General features: G+C 44.6%; 1 protein-coding gene across 1 annotated transcript; it reads left to right on the top strand.

Annotated features, from left to right (window-relative positions):
- The first annotated feature begins 557 nt into the window (after positions 1-557).
- Positions 558-17972, top strand: EDEM1 (ER degradation enhancing alpha-mannosidase like protein 1). The gene is made up of 12 exons (XM_068907082.1): positions 558-1043; positions 3448-3520; positions 6659-6762; positions 7496-7667; positions 8792-8975; positions 9538-9712; positions 10268-10388; positions 10845-11015; positions 11660-11733; positions 12770-12866; positions 13633-13818; positions 14653-17972. The coding sequence occupies exons 1-12, from the start codon at positions 649-651 to the stop codon at positions 14740-14742; spliced, it is 1842 nt and encodes a 613-aa protein (XP_068763183.1). The 5' UTR covers positions 558-648; the 3' UTR covers positions 14743-17972.
- Positions 17973-20705: the final 2733 nt, after the last annotated feature.

Genomic DNA, 20705 nt, shown 5'->3' with positions numbered 1-20705 from the left:
TAACCTCTCCTGCCCGCCGTGACTCCAGCGGTGGCGCCAGCCGCCTCTCCCCGACGGCAGCGGCCTCCCGCGACGGCGCAGCCCCCCTCAGGCCGCTCGGCTTTGCCGCTTTGCGGGCGGCCCCCGGCGAAGAGCAGCGCCGCCGCGTCTTCCCTACAGGGGGCTGCCGCTTTTGGTCTAAAGCGTGCGCCTTTTCCTTAGAAACCAAGGCGGGCGGCGGGGGAGGCTCTTCGCCCTTCCCCCTGTGTAGCCGCCGCCGCCGCCGCGGGCGGTGCGTGGCCGTTAACGGCCGCTCTGAGGGCGGGGCGGGCCCGGCGGCCAGGCCCCGCCCCCTTGGGCCTCGGGGCGGGGCCTCGCCTCGCTCGCGGCCGGCGCGCCACGACATCCCGGGGCGGCACCGCCTCGCCCCGCGGCCCTTTAAGGCGGGCGGCGCCTCTCTGTCTCCCTTTGACTGACGTGGCGTAGCGCCCAATGAGCGGCGAGCGCTCCCGCCGGCCGGAGGAGCCGGCCAATGGGAGCCGCGCCCCGCCGCCCGTGTTTCTCTTCCGCTGTTAAAGGCGAGGCGGACGGAGCTGGGGCGGCCGTGGGGAGGCCGCCGCCGCGGCGCCTTTAAACGATGGTGGCGGGGGGCGGCGGCGGCGGGCGACCATGCAATGGCGGTCGCTGGTGCTGGGGCTGCTGCTGCTGAGGCTGGGGCTGCACGCGCTGCTCTGGCTGGCGCCGGGGCTCTGCCTGCGCCCGCGCTTCGCCTTCCCCTTCGCCGCGCCCCGCCCGCCCTGCTTGGGGGCGCCGGGCGGCGGCGGCGCGCACTGGGGCTCGCTGCGCGGCGGCGGCGGCGGCGGCGGGGCGGCGGCGGCGGGCGGGGGGGATGAGTACGAGGCGCGCTACAGCGGTGCCTTCCCGCCGCAGCTGCGGGCGCGGCTGCGCGACGCCGCCCGCCGCATGTTCGCCTTCGGCTACGACAGCTACATGCGGCACGCCTTCCCCCGCGACGAGCTCGACCCGCTGCACTGCCGCGGCCGCGGGCCCGACCGCCGCGACCCGTGAGTGACCACCCCCCCCCCTTCCTCCGCCGGGCGTCGGGGGGGGATCGGTCCCCTCAGGGGTCGGGGGGTGGTTGGGGGCTCCCCTGAGGGGACTGGGGGGGGGGGTAGGGGGGGTCCCCTGAGGGGGCTTGGGGGGGGATGGTCTCCTCAGGGGTCGGGGGGTGGTTGGGGGGTCCCCTGAGGGGACTTGGGGGGGGATAGAGGGGTCCCCTGAGGGGGCTTGGGGGGGATCGGTCTCCTCAGGGGTCAGGGGGTGGTTGGGGGCTCCCCTGAGGGGACTGGGGGGGGGATAGAGGGGTCCTCTGAGGGGGCTTGGGGGGGGATCGGACTCCTCAGGGGTCGGGGGGTGGTTGGGGGGTCCTCTGAGGGGATTGGGGGGGATAGAGGGGTCCCCTGAAGGGGCTTGGGGGGGGATCGGTCCCCTCAGGGGTCAGGGGGTGGTTGGGGGGGTCCTCTGAGGGGGCTTGGGGGGGGATAGAGGGGTCCCCTGAGGGGGCTTGGGGGGGGATCGGTCTCCTCAGGGGTCAGGGGGTGGTTGGGGGGTCCTCTGAGGAGACTGGGGGGGGATAGAGGGGTCCCCTGAAGGGGCTTGGGGGGGGCATCGGTCTCCTCAGGGGACTGAGGGGGGGGTAGGGGCTCCCCTGGGGGGACTTGGGGAGGGATCGGGTCGCTGAGGGGGGACTTGGAGAGGGGTCGGCCCTCTCAGGACTGGGGGGGGTAGGGGGGGTCCCATGAGAGGACTGGGGGGGCAGATAGATCCCCTCAGGGGAATGAGGGGGGGGTAGGGGGTCCCCTGAGGAGACTGGGAAGGGGGTCGGTCTCCTCAAGGGATGGGGTGGGGGGATAAGGGGGGGGTCCCCTGAGGGGACTGGGTGGGGGGGGTTCAGGCCCCTGAGGGAACTGAGGGGGATCGGTCTTGTTAGGGGACTGGGGAGGGTTGTGGGGTCCCCTAGGGGCACTGGGGAGGGGATCAGTCTCCTCAGGGGACAGGGGGGTGGTTTGGGGGGGGGCCTGAGGGGACTGGGGGGGGTCAGTCTCCTCAGGGGGGTGGGGGGGGACTGGGGTGACTGCTGAGGGGAGTGGGGAGGGGTGGGAGGTTTTGCTGAGGGGACTGGGGGGGGAATCGGTCTTCTCAGGGGACTGAGGGGGGATGGGGGGTTCCCTGAGGGGACTGGGGGGGGTGAGAGGTCCCTTGAGGGGACTCAGGAGGGGGGTGGGAGGTTGATTTCCTCAGGGGACTGGGGAGGGGAAGGGAGGGCTCCTCTGAGGGGCCTGGGGGGTTGGGGGGATCCCTGAGGGAGAAGGGTCTTCTCAGGGCCTGGCATGGGGGGGAGGAAGGGGAGGGTCTCCCTAGGGCCCGGCCCAGGTACCCTGGCTGCTGCCCTCTGCCCCTGTGGTGAGAGGGTGCGAAATCTGATGGGTTTTTGTTCTGCTGGAATGCAGAACTTGGGGTTCTTTGACAGCCAGGGTTAGGTAACAAATTTCTCAGGTTCCTCTGCCCTTTTTTAAATGTCTTTGAGTAACTTTACCTTTTTGATACAGCTGAACAGCTATGAATTGAGTTGAGCTATGAACGGCTGCAGTCAAATCCCTTTTCTAGTAAATCCTTTCTCCCCTGTTCTAATAAATGAACACAACATACCCAGCCAGTGTGGGACGCAGGGCCAGGACCCATGGTTCATGAGGGACTGCCACTGCCCTGTGTTTAACAAGGCAGGATCGTGCCCTGCTACTCGGTGCCATGCTGCGTAGCATCCTGGGAGAGGGGCCTTCAACTAGAAATGCCCCCGAGATGGGGGTTAGATAGACAGGATACAAATTTATATCCCCCCTTGAGCCAAATAAGGGTTTGGGCTGACTTCTGCTTCCTGGGCAACTTCCTATCCGTAAGATATTATAAAAAGCAGTTGTTGCCCCAGCCTTCGTTCTATATTTTGAGAGTATGGTGCTCACTTTTTCTTAGAGAATAATGGTAGATATCTGTACTGGAGAAGCAGGGTCTGGAGATGTCTCTTGCAGCCCTAAATTAAAGGTGTCCCTTGCTTTCTGTTTCTTGTTTGCCATGCTGAGCCATAGCTCAGCATGCAGGTTTCCTGAATCGCCCTTCCGAGGTGTGTTATTGTGTAGTCTTGTGTGTTTTTTTGTTGTTGTTGTTTTTTTTTTTTTTGGCCAGCTACCCAGAAGGGCCCTTATACCCATGCTGAAAGCGGAGTAGCTGAAACTTAAGGGGTCACGGCCTTGTTTTTTCTTATTAGCTTTTGGCCTTTCTGTGAGTTGAAAAATTTACATTTGAGACTGAAGAAAACAAGACGGATGTGTTGCTCGCCTTTCAGATAGCGTGACAGTTTTCTTGGAGTTCTATTTATCCTAATATGGAGTCTCTAACTTTTTTTTTTCCCAGTTCAAATCTGAATATCAATGATGTCCTGGGAAACTACTCACTAACTCTGATTGACGCACTGGATACCCTAGCGGTGAGTTCTCAAAATATCTGTATGTTTTATTCCCATATTTGCGTTGGGAGATAATGGAAGTTGTCCCAAAGAGAAAGCATGAGTTAATGAGAAGGAGGATTATAATGTCATGGAGAAGAGAAGTAAGAGGCTAGGTATCAGTTAGAGGGAAAGCTGAAGTGATATAACAGAATCTCTAAAATCTTGTTCAGCCTTTATGTATTTACCAAATTGGAGCTAATCCTCAAAATCAGTAGTCTTGCAAAGAAGTCTTTCATCTGTTTAGCTGTAGTAACTTCAGTTCTGCATGATAAGGATTCAGAATTTCTATATAGCCCTCTTAAACTAAATTTAATCAGAAGCTTCAGGAAGGAAGTTCAGAAGGGTAGTGCAGGAAGCTGAAAAGAACAAACTGAATTTTGCAAATTAATTTAAAGGAACACTAATGTATTTAGGATGTATTGCCAAAGCATAATTCTTGTGCTAATTAAAATCTAAAGGCCAGTGTCGTAACGGGATATGGTCATGAATGTCCGAAAGGATAAAGTAAGTTAGTCGAGTGAGAGGTTTTAAGAGACATGAGAAACTCCAGATGCCCTTGACAATATGTGGTTCTCTTGTTTGTTCTGTTAGTGCAGTTCTTAATACTGGAGATGAGACTAGGGAAATGGAAGTCAGTCACGGTTGATCTGTCAGTTTATTCCCAGCCCAGGTGTGTGAAACTCAGAATCAAAACTCTATCTGTAGCACAGAGCTTCTTTTAAAAGGCTTATGAAATTGCAGCTCTGAATTGCAGGACATTTGAATCGAAGCAGTAGTATGGATGTGCTGTCTGATCTCAGTAGTAGGCAGGACTTTGGAACAGACTTTGAAGGAAAGAGAAAGAGGGGAAAAATGGAGATACAGTACAGCATTACCTTGCTGCCCTCCTAAACGTGGGTCTTGCTAAGTTGATCTGTCCTGGTATTGAACAGTTCTGCTAGTGTCTCTTGCTCTGATGTTGAACTTAGACCACAGTAGATCCGGTATCTTGAATTGGCTCCGTATTTAAAAACAAAAAAATTCTACTTATAGAGCTGAAGAAGAAGGGAGACTGTATAGAAACTGTTGGGTTGGTGAGAAACTGGCTTGAGGGGAAATGGCAACAGAAAGTATTGAACTGGAGGGAGTTACTCCATGGTGTTCTGCAAGAACCTGCCTCACAAAAACTAAACAGCCTGTGGCTGCTTAGCCCTTTGTTAAGTTTATTAATACAAAGGGTGCTGATGAAACTTTCTTACGCGTGAGGCAAAGTTGCTGACAGAAATAGAGATCAATTCTTAACGTGAAGAGAAGGCAAGATGACCTTGTGAAGAGTAATTAAAAATTATCATGAAGTTCTGCAATGTGAAATGAAAGGGACTAATATCTTCTAAGGTTAACTCCTTCACTCCTGAGGAAAAGAAGGAGCTGGGTATACTTTAGCTAACAGCTGCATGCCAGACTAGCAGTGGGATGCAAATGTGGGGAAGGATAAGAGCATTTGGGGATATATCAGGAGAGATTTCCAGAAGAGATGACGTTGTGGTGATCTGCTACAGCGCTCAGATGGGATCTCCTGTGATTACTCGTTACTCATGTTATTCTGGTCACTGGTGCTCAGGAAGGATGGATGTGAACTGGAATTTGCAGGGAGTGCGGAGATGATAAGAGGAGAGCCCATCTTATTCAAGAAGACTTTAAGGGCTGTAGTTGTTTTGCCTGACTGAGAGGGCTTGAGTGACATGTAAGTCATGACATCAAAAGTGGTGAAAGGAAGGGGGGTAAAAAGCTGTTACAGTTGTAAAGCTGCTTCTCACCTGCTAAAATAGACTCGTACGCGTTTCTGATAAGACTTGACAACAATACGATCCTAACTCAGTTTTATAGTGTATTTATAGAAAGGTGTCATAGAAAAGAACCCCTTTGTTGAACTCCTTAAGCATGTTTAGAAACCTTCTTAGGTTCTGCCAGTCTCACTTTTGCAACCAGGTCAGATTCTTGGCCTTCTGGAGCATGTTCAGTGCCTGTCTATGCACAATGTCTGTAGTCCACTTCTCTTTTAGGGAGGGTGATGTGTAGAAGGATTATACGTCGTCTTCAAATTATAAAATACTTCTCATTGCAGAAATGGAATCGAAACTCTGTGGCGAAAAGCCACAGCTGTTTAACTGAGCATGGCAGTAATGTACAGAACTTAAAGCAGGAAGTGAGAAAACAGTAATTTTAACAGAAACAGCAATTGGGGATCTGAGCTGTTTGCGTGTTGGTAAAGCAGCTGCCATCATCTCCTTGTTCACCAATGGCTCAATGTTGCACCGATACCTTTGGGGGCAGTGCAGTAACTTTTTTCTCGGGTATAAAACTTATGGCTACTGCTGTTAGAGGCTCTTCTGTTTGAGAAGCTTCTGCAGGGAGAAAGCCTATTTTGCTCTTCCTCCTCCCAGATCAAATATATGATTGCTTTTCCACTGAGTCGAGGTATTGGGAAGAACAGGTAGGCTCCATGTATGCTCAGCCTTACAATAAACTTATCCAGGCAGGAATCTGTGTTTTCCTTCCACGTTCCCTCTTCCTTGAAACTAAATTTGCTTGTCTCTGGATGTAGTGGTAATCATTCGGTAGGGAAATACCCGTACAAAACTGGTGTGAGGAAACTCCTGAACACGGAATGCAGTGTCGAATTAAAAGCCCAAGAGGTCAGACTCTTCTGGTCAAATAAATGTCAAATCAGACTGTGTAGTTCTTTATCTTTGTTTATTTATTTATTTTTTAGCTGAACTTAACTCTTGAATTTTCTGTATAGCAAAGCAGTTAACAAAACTCTCAATGTATTAGATCTTGAGAGGCTTTAGACTATTGCTCAAAGAGATCGCTCATGATGCTGATTTTGGGAGTGGGGAGTACATTAATGTATAGGTGAGTATAAGGGACAAAAATGTATCTTTGTGAGTTTCCCTTTTTTAATGTACTTCTACATGTCAGTAAAACAGGTAACCTGGAAAAGCTGTTAGCAGAGACTTGAAGTACGCTGTTCTGTATCTAGATAATTCAACTGGTTTAAGATGTGAATTTACGGAACTTATTGCTTCAAAAGGGGGAAGAAAAATTAGACAAAATAATTTTGTTCTTATGTAAAAGGTAATGGGAAATTCCTCAGAATTCCAGAAAGCAGTGAAGTTGGTGATTGACACTGTTTCATTCGACAAAGACTCAACAGTCCAAGTTTTTGAGGCAACAATCAGGTATGTGGCCGTAAGTTTGTGTCTTTAAAACAGCAGCAAGGTTAATTATCTCAACCACCTTTGGCTGGTAGACCTCTAGTTTTTGTTGTTACTCTTGCAATTGAGGCTCAGATCTGTGCATAACAAACAACCCTGCTGGCGAGTTTTCCCTGTTTTGATTATTTTCCATGAACCTTCTACCTACTCTCACTTTTTAAATTTTTGTGGGGAAAATCATAGATGGAAAAACAAAAGGCCTGTCTGCCTTGGAGAAGGGAAGGATCTCCTCAGGGCACCAGGAGGTACTCTGATTTTAAATGGTATTATTTTCTGAATCGCTGTTTTAAAACAGTTCAGTGAACTGCTGCTTAGCTCTAGTACTTGTAGGTTTTCTTTTTGGGGAACATTAGGTGTACGTAACAACTCTATTGCCGTTTGCAGCAGCAAAAAAGGCGGGGAAAGGCAGTCTTCACTCATAAATATGCTTGGTATGTTGTAAGAAACTCCTGGGTCAGACTAAATCCTGCAGAACAGGATCTAGGGATTACTGTGCATGACAGATGAACGTGACATCTAGACCTTTTCATTACTAGTGGAGAAGACAGCAAATCTGTTTCCGTGATGAATAAATAAAATTTAGCTTGTAAGTCACATGCAGTAATGCTTTTATTAAAGATGGTATTGGTAAAGGTTTAGCTGAAGAACTAGGTTCGGATCGTTTTTAAAAATTGAGGATCTCTCCCTTTTCCAATAGGGTTTTGGGAAGCCTGCTTTCTGCCCACATAATAATTACAGACACCAGACAGCCTTTTGGTGATATGACCATTAAGGATTATGATAATGAACTGTTGCATATGGCTCATGACCTAGCAGTGAGACTACTTCCAGCCTTTGAGAACACCAAAACTGGAATCCCGTATCCTCGGGTAAGCGAGCACCATATACATCAATGTAGTGAGGACAGAATCTAAAACTAGTTGTTTGACTGCCTTACAATTCTAGTTCTCTGCTCTGTATGTGTATTTATATGTGGACTTCAGGGCTGGGAACCTGCACTACCTTAGACTGAAGTGGGGTAGGGGAAACGGCACCGAGTTATGTTGAAATGGACAATACATCAGTTGCTTACTGCATCTAGTGAATCTTTTCTTTAGGCCGCTCTTTCTCTTTATATAACTTAGCTTTGTGTCATTAGTGGTCATCTATTTTCAGGCTAGTACCTGTCCTTCTCTTCCCCCTCCTCTCCGCTTGCTTTTTATGGCAAATGGTAGAAAACAATGCTGTCATTAAGAAGGTTAATGAGAAACGTCATAAAGGCGAATAATGTTTAGAAAGATATTTATTGTTTAGAAATTAGACTAAAATGTTTGTCATACTGCATCAGCTTGGGATTTGTCATTTCCTTGAATAGTGTGTTGCATCCTCTGGCTTCAAACAGATGCTATCAATATGAAGAAGGACTTAAGTTCTAGTGGAAGAACTCTCAGATGTAGAACTACTTAGCGCTTGCCTGACTACTTTTACTTTCTGGGGACAGTTGCACTGTTTTTTTTGTTTTTTTTCCTCCACGTCTGTCAGGCTGTAGAAACACAAACTTTCCCTTTTGATCAGAGTGTGGTAAAGCAGTTGAAGGTGGTATGACTTCTCTTCATTGGAAAGTCTTGAATTCAAGAGAACTAAACTAGCAGAAGAAGTACTCGCGTTGCCCGTGGAAGAAACTGAACGTTTAGTAGAAACGAGGAAAAAGCGTATTGAAATTTGGAAGGGTTAACAAGTATAGTATAAAGGTAGCAAAATTAGGGTTTCCCACCTTTGGCATGGTGATATAAATTTAAAAGATGAATTTCAATAACTCTTTCAGGAAAGCTTTTTGACTCAGCAGCAATACGCTAGCTTTCTAACCGTGTATAGTTTTTGCGCTGCATAGCGTGCTATCTCATAAAAAGGCTTTATAATAAAGGTAAGACTGCAGACTAGAACACAGCTGTATGAGATGATTGATAAACAGCTTGTATTCTTGTGATTTACACTCACTTTACCTGCTTCGTAGGTTAATCTGAAGAAGGGGGTACCTCCAAACAGCAATAACGAAACTTGTACTGCAGGAGCCGGCTCCTTATTAGTGGAATTTGGTATTCTCAGCAGACTGCTTGGTGATTCCACGTTTGAATGGGTGGCCAGGCGAGCTGTCAAAGCACTCTGGAATCTCAGGAGCAATCACACTGGACTGCTAGGTAATTTCTATATGCTCAAGATCTCTCTAGCAAGGTCTTTGGTCTCAGGTGATGCTGTATTGCCTGGCTCAGTGTTCTAAGTTAGTTCAGTCTCGTGTAGTGGCATGCTGTCATTGTGCAGGTTTCTTTCACGTGTCATAAACTTCATTGATCTGCTTCCTCTCTAACCGTTAAGTAGTACTCTCCTTCTGTATTTGTGCCTTCTGTTGACCAAGTGGCGTTTTGTAATTTTGTAAGGAAAATGGAATATCTTAATAGCTACTTGGGGCACAGGTTTTCAAAGACAAATTTCTCATGAAACTGGAACATGAGTTTGGAGTTGTTCCACGTATATTCCCATTAATATAGCTTAGATAATGAATAAATATACTTAAAACAACTACATGTGTGTACTAGTTCCTTGGTAAGTGCTCTGTAACACTATATTTTAATAGTAGTCTTTGTTTTTCCCTCCTTAAGACTTCTTGAAGATGTAGTATTTTTAAGTTCTAGTTCTTGATTTGTTTTTTCTGATATATTTGGCAATGTTAGACTAAACTCTTGTCTGTGTCTTCTCTGAAAGGAAACGTTGTGAATATTCAAACTGGCCATTGGGTTGGAAAGCAGAGTGGCTTGGGTGCAGGGTCAGATTCATTCTATGAATACCTTCTGAAGTCTTACATCCTCTTTGGAGAAAGGGAAGACTTGGAGATGTTTAACGATGCTTATCGCAGCATTCAGAACCACTTAAGAAGAGGGTATGTTATTTATATGAGTATCAGTTTCTTAAATATGTAGATACTCCACCAAGATATGACAGATTTATATGGCATTTGTATCATCCTGTAGAAAATCTGTGATCTTTTTTCTTTATTTAAAAAAAAAAAATGGTAGTCACTGCGGGAAGAGAATTTTAACGTTCCCTTCACTCCTCACCGAATTGGTCGGTATACCGTTATCGGTGCAAGGAAGCTTTAACTGATTACCCTCTGAAGTAGTAAATGACAGAAGGCCGCAGGCACGTAAAGAAAATGTATTGAGTTAGTCACTGCAGTACTTCTTAAGGCCTGATCTTATCTAGAGTGACCTCCTGGTAGGACTTCTGCTGATGCAACTTAAGGATATGATGTACCTGCCTTTAAGAATGAATTTTTCCGAGAGCTGGGTTGACTTTCTGCTCAAAATGGCTCTCGGTGTAGCACTGATAAAACTGCAGCTGTTCCTCTTTGCTGATGGCGGTGTTGTGAAATGGAATGTGCAGTTTGTTCTTCTAAAATAGTGAATGTTTACATATGACTATTGTTACTTGGCAGTCGAGAAGCTTGTAATGAAGGTGAAGGTGACCCTCCTTTGTATGTTAATGTAAACATGTTCACGGGACAGCTGATGAACACGTGGATCGACTCTCTGCAAGCTTTTTTTCCTGGACTGCAGGTAAAATAAACTTTCATTCTTTTAAAGACTGAGTGACGCAACAGAGGGGTGTTGGAGAGGTTTATTCTCATTCTAGGCCTGTGAATGAATCTGAGCATTTATTCTGAGATGAGCTTTAACCCACTGGTTTACATGCTGGTGTTCTGACAAGATTTGTGGGGCAGTTCAGCTTCTGCATCAGCATGACAGTGTTGGGAGGCTTGGCCTGCTGCCTGCTAGATTTGAGACACGTCTTAAATTTCATACTTTATCTCAGTGTTCTGCATGTATGACGCTGTGAGGCATAAGCTCCACTGATGCTTTTGGTGTAAAGGGTTTATATACTATCTTTGATTTTACTGGTCTTTCCTTATGAGGAGAGCACTTTATTGTAAAGCATGTTGTCATACGCAGCGGAAAGCAGTTTGCTGGGCTGGAGTGTTAAACATGCATGTTTATGGCTGTCATTGTGCCTAGGTATTGATAGGAGATGTGGAAGATGCTATTTGTCTCCATGCTTTTTATTATGCCATATGGAAACGATATGGAGCTCTCCCAGAAAGATACAACTGGCAATTGCAAGCACCAGATGTTCCCTTTTATCCACTGAGACCAGAGTTAGTGGAATCCACATATCTTCTTTATCAGGTACTTGAGTTATCTGCACTAACAGCTCAAACGTTTTGGCAAAAATATTTCTGTTTGGAAAGTTGCTTTTTCCAGCCCTAAGCCCTGCCATACACTTGGTTGCTAATGGACTGCTCAAACTTAGTAGCTCTATATCTGAATGCTCTTGTACAGAGGTCTCTGTCTAGGGAGTGGATTGTTTATGTAATGCAGTTGGTACATTGTTTACTTTAAAAGTAGGCTTATAAGGCATGCAAAAATGATACTAAATGACCTTTTGAAAAAATACCTGACAGATTTTTACAAAGCAGAGAGAGCTCTGATTTCTTCATGAGTATTGTTGAAGTTGAAGTGTGTGTAAAAGCTTTCCTTGCAATATTGTGCAGGCACAGTCTATGACTGGCAGCAGGTACAGTAAATTAAAATAGCTTCCTTGCAGCCAGAAAAAGTTATCAAAGAGCTTGAATTTACTACAGGTTTTGTTAGGCCCTTGCACTAGAGCAAATGTCAGAAGGTTGCACAGAGTAATCTAAGGCATGTTTCTATGAAGATAAGTTTCCTGTAGAGCACAGGAATATGAGACACTAGTAGGTCTTTGTTGTAAAAGTGTTATTTCTACAAGATTTCAAGATTGCTGACTCTACCTTTTCTCCTTCACTATCCAGGCCACAAAGAACCCGTTTTACCTTCACGTAGGAATGGATATCCTACAGAGCTTGGAAAAATACACAAAAGCTAAGTCAGTCTTCAGTGTTCTTTCTCTTCTCTCACTGCTATATGCGTATATTTGATTATATAAATACGTATATTTTATTATATAAATACGTATATTTTATTATATAATTATATCTGCCAAATATAGGTAAACAAACAACCCCCCCACCTCAAAAGCCAAAACAAGAATGGACTTATTTTCTAAACAGCTATTTCTTTCTCATTTGAAAATAAAATTATATTCCAGTGGCTACTTTATATCTTCAGGATTTTACAACTCTACCTTCTAAAGGTAGATCTCTTGCCCAAAGTTGGCAAAATTACCTTTTTTTTCCTGTGCCTCGTGCAAGAATAATTTTAACCTCTTGGACCCATGGTGTTTAACTGGACTTGAGGGATGGTCTCTGAGATAGACTTTGCACATTGACTTTCTTTTCAAGACAGCAACTGTGAATCATAACTTTAACACTGAGTATCTGAACTTCTTGCAAGACTCTGAGGGAGGACAATGGATTTTTATTCATCTGTTGATATTTACTACTTTCACAGTCAAGTCTCTATGAACCATATGACAGTATAAAGCAGTGCCATTCTGCAGTTAAGTGGGATTGACACCGCTCTGTAGGCGGTGGTCTGTACTGTGTGACAACTTTTAGTTTCATTGTTTGGGGGGAGGAAGAGTAAATAGCTAGAAAGGAAACCTTTGCAGGCAGACCAGCATTTCAAACCTGGATTGCTTATGCGCTCGCTATGGGGAAGTTACCTGTTTCATTCAGGGTGACCCGACAATTTTTCGTCTCTTGAAAGACGTTTTTAGTAAATCAGCGTGATAGAGTAGATAAGCCACTGTCCTTTTGTCCGTGCAGTGTCAATGATTAGTCTCATCAGGATACTGAAAAACAATGATCAATGCTTCCTTGTTTAGGAAAAAAAATTAAATAAAAAAAAAAAGTTTTATTTCAGCCTCATCCCTAGTGACAGATCAAATGGTCTGAATTTAGGGAATGTTTAGGGATCAAAATGTATGGGTACTAAATTCAAATTCATCTTAAATCTTTCAGATGTGGCTATGCTACATTACATCACGTTGTAGAGAAGACAAAAGAAGATCGAATGGAGAGTTTTTTTCTCAGTGAAACATGTAAATATTTGTACCTGGTATGTATATGTAAAGGCATTCTCTTGTGAGCACTGTATGCAAGCACAACATAGGGAGCAGGCAGGAAACTACTAGTAACCCTCCTGAGCTCTGGGCTAGAGAGACGTATAGGTATTGGAGCTTATCGGAGAGTGCACTCTGCCTCTTTCTTTGACACCCCCTCTCCCAGCCTTGGAGGTGCACGCAGGAACCTGGGCTGGAGAGCCCACAGCTGCCACTGGGAAGGAGCTGGGAGGAGGGAGCAAGGCGGAAGGCAGCAGCTACTCAGCTCCGAACTAAATTGTTGCTTGTAGCCATTTTGTCCGCTTAGCAGCAGCCTTTGATTTCTCCCCATCAGGCTTTGGCTGTCACAGGAGGAAGGATTTGAGCCAACACTGCTGAAACTACTGTTCTCAATCTCCTTGAGGTTTTTTTTTAAAAACAAAAACAAAAAAAACCCCAACAACAACAACTTGTACCAAGTGGAAGCAGTGAATGCCAGCCTAGAAATGCCTGCATAGTGCAGCTTAGAAAACTTAGGGCAGTTTGAGTTGTGTGAGAAATATTTCTCTTGCTCTCCACTTTTAACTGCCAAAATAAATCGCTTGCGTTAAAACTGCTTATTTCCATTTGCTCAAACAGTAGCTACCCATTTAGTGCTAAAAAGTATGCTTTTAATGTAATCCTTCAAATGCATAAGCATGTGCTTTTTTAACTTTTTGATGATGGAATATGGAAATGTTGTATGTATACTTGAGAGATGTCTCTCCTGTTTCCCTTGTTTAGTTGTTTGATGAAGAGAATCCAGTGCACAAATCTGGAAATAAATATATGTTTACTACTGAGGGACATATTGTGTCTGTGGACAAACGTTTTCGTGACTCGCTGTGGCAAGATACCCTCCCTGGAGAAGAGGACAGCACAGAAAAAATCAAATCAAATGAACTGAAGGCAGTCAACTTCAGTTCCAATGTAAGGAATATACAGACTTTTCCTGGTTGCGTTAGTGGAGAAGGAATAGATGTCGAACTGGACTAGGCAGTGGATAAAGAAGGATTTGAAAGTGGTACTTGAGGGCTCTGCCTTGTTTCCTTTCTAAACGTTACGTGTCTGAAAAGCTCCCCTGTGAAAAATGCTTTCAGTAGTTGGAATTAATAGATCAGGATAATGTGTGAGTGATTGAGTTGAAGGTGTAATCTGTCCTCTTGTAAGTATTTTGGAGCAGTTAATTTCTTCTTTGTTAGGTTATCTCCAAGCGCTTTTCCCTTCTCCTTTTCTTCGCGCTTAAAGTCTTCCAGTGTTTCTGTGATGGGGAAGGAGAAGAGCAAAGTGATTGAAACAAGGCTTTTCTCCTAACCTCAACCCAAATGATTCTGAGGCATATAAAGGTGACCTGTTTTAGCTAGGAATCAATTGAGTATAGAGCTCTAGGTACAAATTTCTGCTAGTAACTTCTAGCAGAGTTCGTTCCCTTCCCCCCCTCCCCCCTGTCCTGCAGAAAAGTACATTATTTTAAAAAACACTGTTGTCACAGTGAAGGAAGTCTCAATGACATGCTGCAGTAGTCTAGCTTGTATTTGGACGCTTGTAGCATGCACACAGGAAGCATTTGCTGTTCATTTATGTTGTCTGTGTGCTGGATGTAAGTATTGCAAAGGGTGAGGGAGGGTCAGGACTTAAAGTGCCATAGGGTATGATTTTCTTTACTGGGAGGAAAATCTACAGTCACTGGTGCTGAATAGCTTAAAGAGAGTATGGGATTGACTGTTGGCAGATTCAAGTTCTTAAATATTATTTTATTAACAGTGTAACAGAGTTCCAGATGAGAGGAGATACTTGCTGCCATTGAAGAGTAACTACATGAGACAGATCGATCGAATGGTGGGCTTGATCTGAATAGTTCTTCAGCGTAATCTGTATCATATGCCGGAGGAGCACGGATTTGGCTCCAGACCTTCCTCTCCTCTGCAGCTACACACCTGCCTATGCTGAGTCACTTGAGTATCGCCCATGCTTACTAGTTTTCAGTTGTGGACTTGAAGGGAGATCTTGTTCTCTTAGAGGTCTCTCTTCTGAACTATGGTAACTCCACATGCCACCTAAATAGAGTTTTCTTGTTATAGACTTGCTATGAAAAATGTTACTGCAAATGAAGGCTGGATATACTTTTCAAAAAAAGAAAATTGGCACGTGCCATTTAGCTACCTCTTTGTAGCTGCATTGCAGATGTCCCTTTAGAAAAGGGTCTGATATTTAATTTGAAATGATCTTGGGATTGGGGAAGGAATGGGAAAGTGCAATTTCTAACACCAAGTTTAATCATTGAGTTATTTTGACTAGCAATACGCAATCTTAAGTATGACTCAGGTAGGAACCCACTGGTAGTGGGTTTTGGCTGAAACAAAAATGCTTTGTCTAAAATAGCATCTTGAAAAGATAACTCCTGGTCATGTAAGGAGTTATCAGTCTAGTCATGAGATCCCTTGTACACACGGTTGTATAAAACTGCGCAGTCACAAGAGCTTGTAGCTACAGAAACCAGTCATAAAACAAATCAGGTGCCTTTTTTGTAAGGGGATAGGGGCGGGGGGGAAGGGGAATGTACAAAGCCATTCAGCTCTTTAAGAAGCTAACTTGCTATAGCTTAGCTGAGCAGGTATTCCAAAAATTACTTTGATTGTCATGTATCTAGTGCCTCATCAGGAGAGATGCTCCTGAAGTAAAGAACTATCTGACAATATATGAAGAGCAAGCTGTTTCACATTCCTGGTAGCATTAATAAGTTAGTGCCTTAAATTTATCTTCAATAGCAGGAAAACCTGAGCTTTCTTGGGGGAAGGGATGAATTATTTTTGATCAATTGGTTGCAAAATTCAGTGGGTCTGGAAGTAACTCACATGTGAGACTTTTATTTCTTTTTTAATACTGGAAGAATACTGACTACTGTGCCCATCCCAAACAATACTTCAGGGCTGGATTTATTCTCCAAGTCAGTGTAATTGAAGTGGCTGCCTCTGCATCCTTCTGGGGCAAGAATTAATAAGAGGTCTGAAGTTGCAGTATGTTAGCTTCCTTCTGTTGCAAGATGCAGTTTTCTATATGCCATTGTAACGGGGTCATGCCTGCAGTTGCTAGTAACGCTGACTGTGGTGCTATACTGTGCTTGTAAGCTGTGTCTCTTGGTTCCAATGAAGAATGGTGAAAAATTACTGTTTCTCTAACCCACCATCTCGAAGTGCAGCCTTGATACAGCTGAAGAATAATTGTATGTGAACCTTCAGGAAGAGAGCAGTCGAATTCAGGCTGGGTTATCGTGAGGGATGAAAACAAACTGAGGCAAACCAAGTTATTCTAAGGATAACTTTTTTTTCTTTCTTTTCTTTTCTTTTTTTTTTTTTCTCCCTTCCAGTTGGGTCCCTGTTGCTTACATGGTTATTTTATTATTTTTATTGTTGACTACATTTGAAGTAGCTGAACACTATTGTTGTGTTCATTATTTTTAATTGAAGACTCAAATTATAGGGGCAAACTTGATCTGCTGTATTGTCACCTTCTTATGGTAAAATTCATAAGCCATATGTTGCAACTCAGTCCACTTCTAATAAATATGAAGTTAGTGCTGAATCTTTTAGTATACAGATGCATCTCAGGGACCTCACTGTAGAATCTTCTGTTCCATTGTAGATGGATATTGTATTCAGGCAAAAAAAAAAATCCTGTCTTCCTAGTCTTAATGTGTATTTGTTAGGGGTTTGGGTGGGGGGTGGGCGGGCAGTGAGGGGAGGTAAGATTTTAAGATTTCTCAAAACATTGTGATAGGATCAGTTGCCTTGATAGCTGAGGGCCTTGACAGTTGAGGGCGCATCCCCTTTGGAAATGGTTTTGCAACGCTATTACTAGACTGTCTTACAATGATTCAGTTGCCTGTTTTGAAGCAAAATATAATTCAGGGTGTTATGATCCAAAGAGGTATTGGGAGGGATGCAAGGTTTAATTCCTTAACTGGTAAACTTCAACTGTGCGTGCCAGTGCACTTCAGCTTGCAAATACGTAAAGTCACAGAAGCGCAGAAGAATGCATGAGGGAGTGAGTGCACCTGCCTACCAAGGGAGGCAGGAGGCAAAACTGCCTGGGCATTTTGAAATGCTGCTACTGGGCCAGATCTCTTGCTAGGCATAACTTTGCAGTGAGAAGTGCTTAGTAATGTGAAAGCAAAACACACAGCATTCGAGAACTTCCTGTTTAAAATCACAGCGTAGTGGATGCCAGCACAAACATTGCCCTAGGTGTGCTTGCGGCTGTGTCTGATCATGGTTTTTCCCCTCTTGCAGTTTGGCTCCCTCTGAATGCGCGTTATATATCCTGCAATTGCCTTTCAGTGTTTTGTGCCTTGCAAAAACCCTGAGCCCTGGTTAAGGGTTCCAGTTAAGTGTTATGCACAGAAATCTGTTTCAGAATTTTCCTCAGAGAATTGCACAAACACTATGAAGTTGAAGCTGTTTTTAGCTTGTTTTTCGCTTCTTCTATTGCCAGACCTAGAATGAAAGATACCTCTAGAATAGGAACAATATAGACACATATTACAGCCTTTCAGCCCTTGGTGGCTTGTGCCATTAGTTACAGTGCCAAACAGTATATGGTCAGCTTCTCGTTAGAAACAGCATTGAAATTTGTGTTGCTCAGGTGATCTGACAGCCATCTTTCCGCAGGAATGATTTTTGTCTGCTAGGACACTGGTACTGACTAAGCAGTGGAAGCCTTTGTATTCTTTAAGGAGCCAACCTCTCTTTCTCTTTGTTTTAAAATACTTTGATACGTTTTACTCTGTAAACACAGGGCACATGTTATGCAATAAAATGGAAACCTTAAAATCAATGATATCAAAGTGAAGTTGAAAACATTGCTGGAATAACTTCCTGAAACACTTTTGTATTTCTTAGTATAATGTGCAATATCACTTTCCTAACTAAAAATGCAATGTATTCTTAATTGCTGTTTTTAAACAAAGTATTTGATTGGGGATTGGAAACTTGGAAAAGGACCAAATGCTCTTTCATGAAATGTCCTAAATTTTCAAAATTGAGAGCTTAAATTTTACAAATTTACATTAAAAATAGTATATTTGACCACTGGTATCTGTGTTTTTACTTACAGTTGTGTAAGGGCATCATGAGGCTTGCGGGCGACTTCTTTCCAAACATATGGAAAAGAGAAATTTGAGTGTATATAATTTATCTTTGCCATTCATCAGACAGGCAAAAATTTCAGCAGTTGAGGGTGAACTGGAGCCAGAGGTGGGTAAAGCAAAATGTAGCTGAAGTCGTCTTTTAAGCAGATTTGCAGCTCTTAAAGTTTTTTGTGATTTGGCCGGTCTGTAGTGCTCAAAACCTTTCACTTCAGTAAAAAAACAAAAGCCTCAACTCGGTTCTCTAGCTCTGTACTAGGTGTCAGTGCCAGTCTTATGTGTGAAGAGTGCAAGTGTGCTCCAAAAGCAAGCTGGGTGGTGTGTGTGTTTGTTTGTTTTAAATTAGCTGACCTTGGTCACGATCTGGTATGACTGCTAAAAGCATTGCTATGTATTGGAGCAAACACTGCTTTACTTTCCGTACTTAGAAACTGGGCATACTGCTGTATATTTTGGGGAGGGAGGAAAAGAATACCTAAAACTGAACTTAGTAATCTTTTTGTCCCCAAGGACAACTTGGCTCAGTCTTTACCTCAGACCTGTTTAGCTCAGGAACACATACTCAAGGTATGACAGAAATACCTTTTTTCCCCTTTTGGGAAATGAAATGAACTTTTCAACCACATCCTTGCGGTAGCACACTAAATAAGTTAATAGTTTGAAGACGGGATTGCTGTCTGGTGAAGGATTTCTTATGAACTTCATCTGCCTTGGTTACTAGACACAAGTTGCTACCTTCTGTATTCTGGCTTTTCAGCGAGCTGAGGATAAGGGATGGCTCCTTACTGCATTAAAAATTCAAAAAACCCTCCAACACAAACAAATGGCTGCCATGCCTCCCCTCTCCCCCCCCCCCTCCCCCAAGAAAAGACTCGCCCCATTATTTTTCTGTCTTTGTTGTGTTTTTATGTCTGCCCCTTCCTTCTACACTGATGGAGAAGCCAGTTTCTGGTCAGCAGCTGTGCAATTGGAGAATACGGCTGGCTGATTAGGGAGCAATTAGTTGGGTTAGTACAGGAGGAAAAAAAATTATTTAATATAAGGGTATAGTGACAGGCTCTTGTCTTTTGGATGAAGAGACTCTGCTCTGGAGTCCATCGAGCTTTCCTAAGTGTGCTGCAATCCTCTGTGGCCTTTTATCTTTTTGAGGAATAACAGGGCAGGTGATAGCGGTAGGCTTGTGACCCCCGCAGGCTGTACTTCCTTTGTAGTATTCTTAAGCACAGGGGAAGGTAGTGCCTTCAAAAGCTTCAAGAGTTGTCCTTGAGCTGAATTCAGTCTTCCTCAACAGTAACAGCTGGAGTACATTTACAATGTTTGCTGGTGTGTAGTATCAGAAGACTCTCCGTGTCAGCAGCTGCTGCTGTGGAGCTAGCCAGAGGCGCTGGCTCTAGCACCCAGAAAGGGCAACAGCAGCATTTCCTACAGCTCGTGTTTGCACAGATGCTTGGCAGGTCTGCGGGTCCCCAGCAGGCCTGGCTTCCCCTGGCCTGAGTGCCAGCTCTGGGCCGGTCCTCGCGTCTAGGCAATGGTCCTACTGACGCCTGGAAGTGAACTTCTCTCTCCTTCGTTTTCACTGTGTGGTGATTTGAGGGGCAGCCAGAGCCGAGAGCAGTGATTCGATGTCTAACGAAGAAACAAAGCGTGGTGGCACCAAGCTGTCGGCCTCGTGAGCAGATAACCAGGCGTATTTGAGTAAGTACTGACCTACTTGCTTTGCTGTGGGCTGGTTTCTCCTAATACCGCTTTCTCCAAATAAGTCCGTGAAGAACCTAGTGCAGGTAGGGAATTCTGCACTGAGAACATGGCTGAGCTCTTTCCAGACTTTGGATGAATGTGTACTGAGAAAAAGGTCATGGCATAGTAAAAAGCATAGAGCAATATGAAAACAAGGGATGTGGACCTCATTTTGATTTTTTTTTCCCCCGGGATTTGTTTTCTCTTTAATTGATGTTGCCTCACTTCTGCTCTTTTCTGTTTTGTAGTCCTGATTGAAAGGATACTGAAGCTGATAGGATGCTTTTTGGCTCTGAATAAAACTCCAAGTTACAAGACAGTATTTGTTGAACCGTAGTGGTTGGATTTTTGTAGTATTTCTTAAAGTCCCTCTGGATTTCCTGGTGAAGAGATCTTTGCTCATCTAATACTGCTTTTGCTGGGTTCAGACTTCTGAATTTCAGTTCTGAAGTAGCCTGAAGTGGCCTGAAATCCTGACTTTGAAGAAAGAGTCAGAACTCTAATGGCCTTCTGTGTAGTTGCCCATTTACTACCGGTGCCACTGCCCTGAGCAACTGTTTACTCTTTCCTCACCACTGCATTCCTTATCTTGTCTTTAATCTGCTTTGTGGAAGTTGATTGGTCAAATTGCTACAGCTCCAAGTGTTTTGATTGTGTTTTCTCTTAGTAATTCCATATTTAAGAAAACTTTTAAGAAAAAACACTGTTCCCGTTCTTTGTTTTCCAGCAGATTTGAGCATGCTACGATCATATGTGGCAAAAGAGCTAAAGCTTGAAAGTATGAGTGAGAACTTCAGATGTTCTGAGGATAAAATGCATCAAGCTAACCTAGTGATCCAACTAAAAAAATGTTACTACTGGTAGCCTTAGATAACGGTCTTTGGGAGGCTTGGATGCTAGTGCTGTTAATATTAATGCTGTAGCTCTGATATACTGC

This window comes from Struthio camelus, chromosome 14, assembly GCF_040807025.1.
Source record: "Struthio camelus isolate bStrCam1 chromosome 14, bStrCam1.hap1, whole genome shotgun sequence".
In the NCBI taxonomy this organism is placed as follows: Eukaryota; Metazoa; Chordata; class Aves; order Struthioniformes; family Struthionidae; genus Struthio; species Struthio camelus.
Note: the sequence above shows the minus strand (reverse complement) of the source record. Positions and strands in the feature narration are given on the sequence as shown.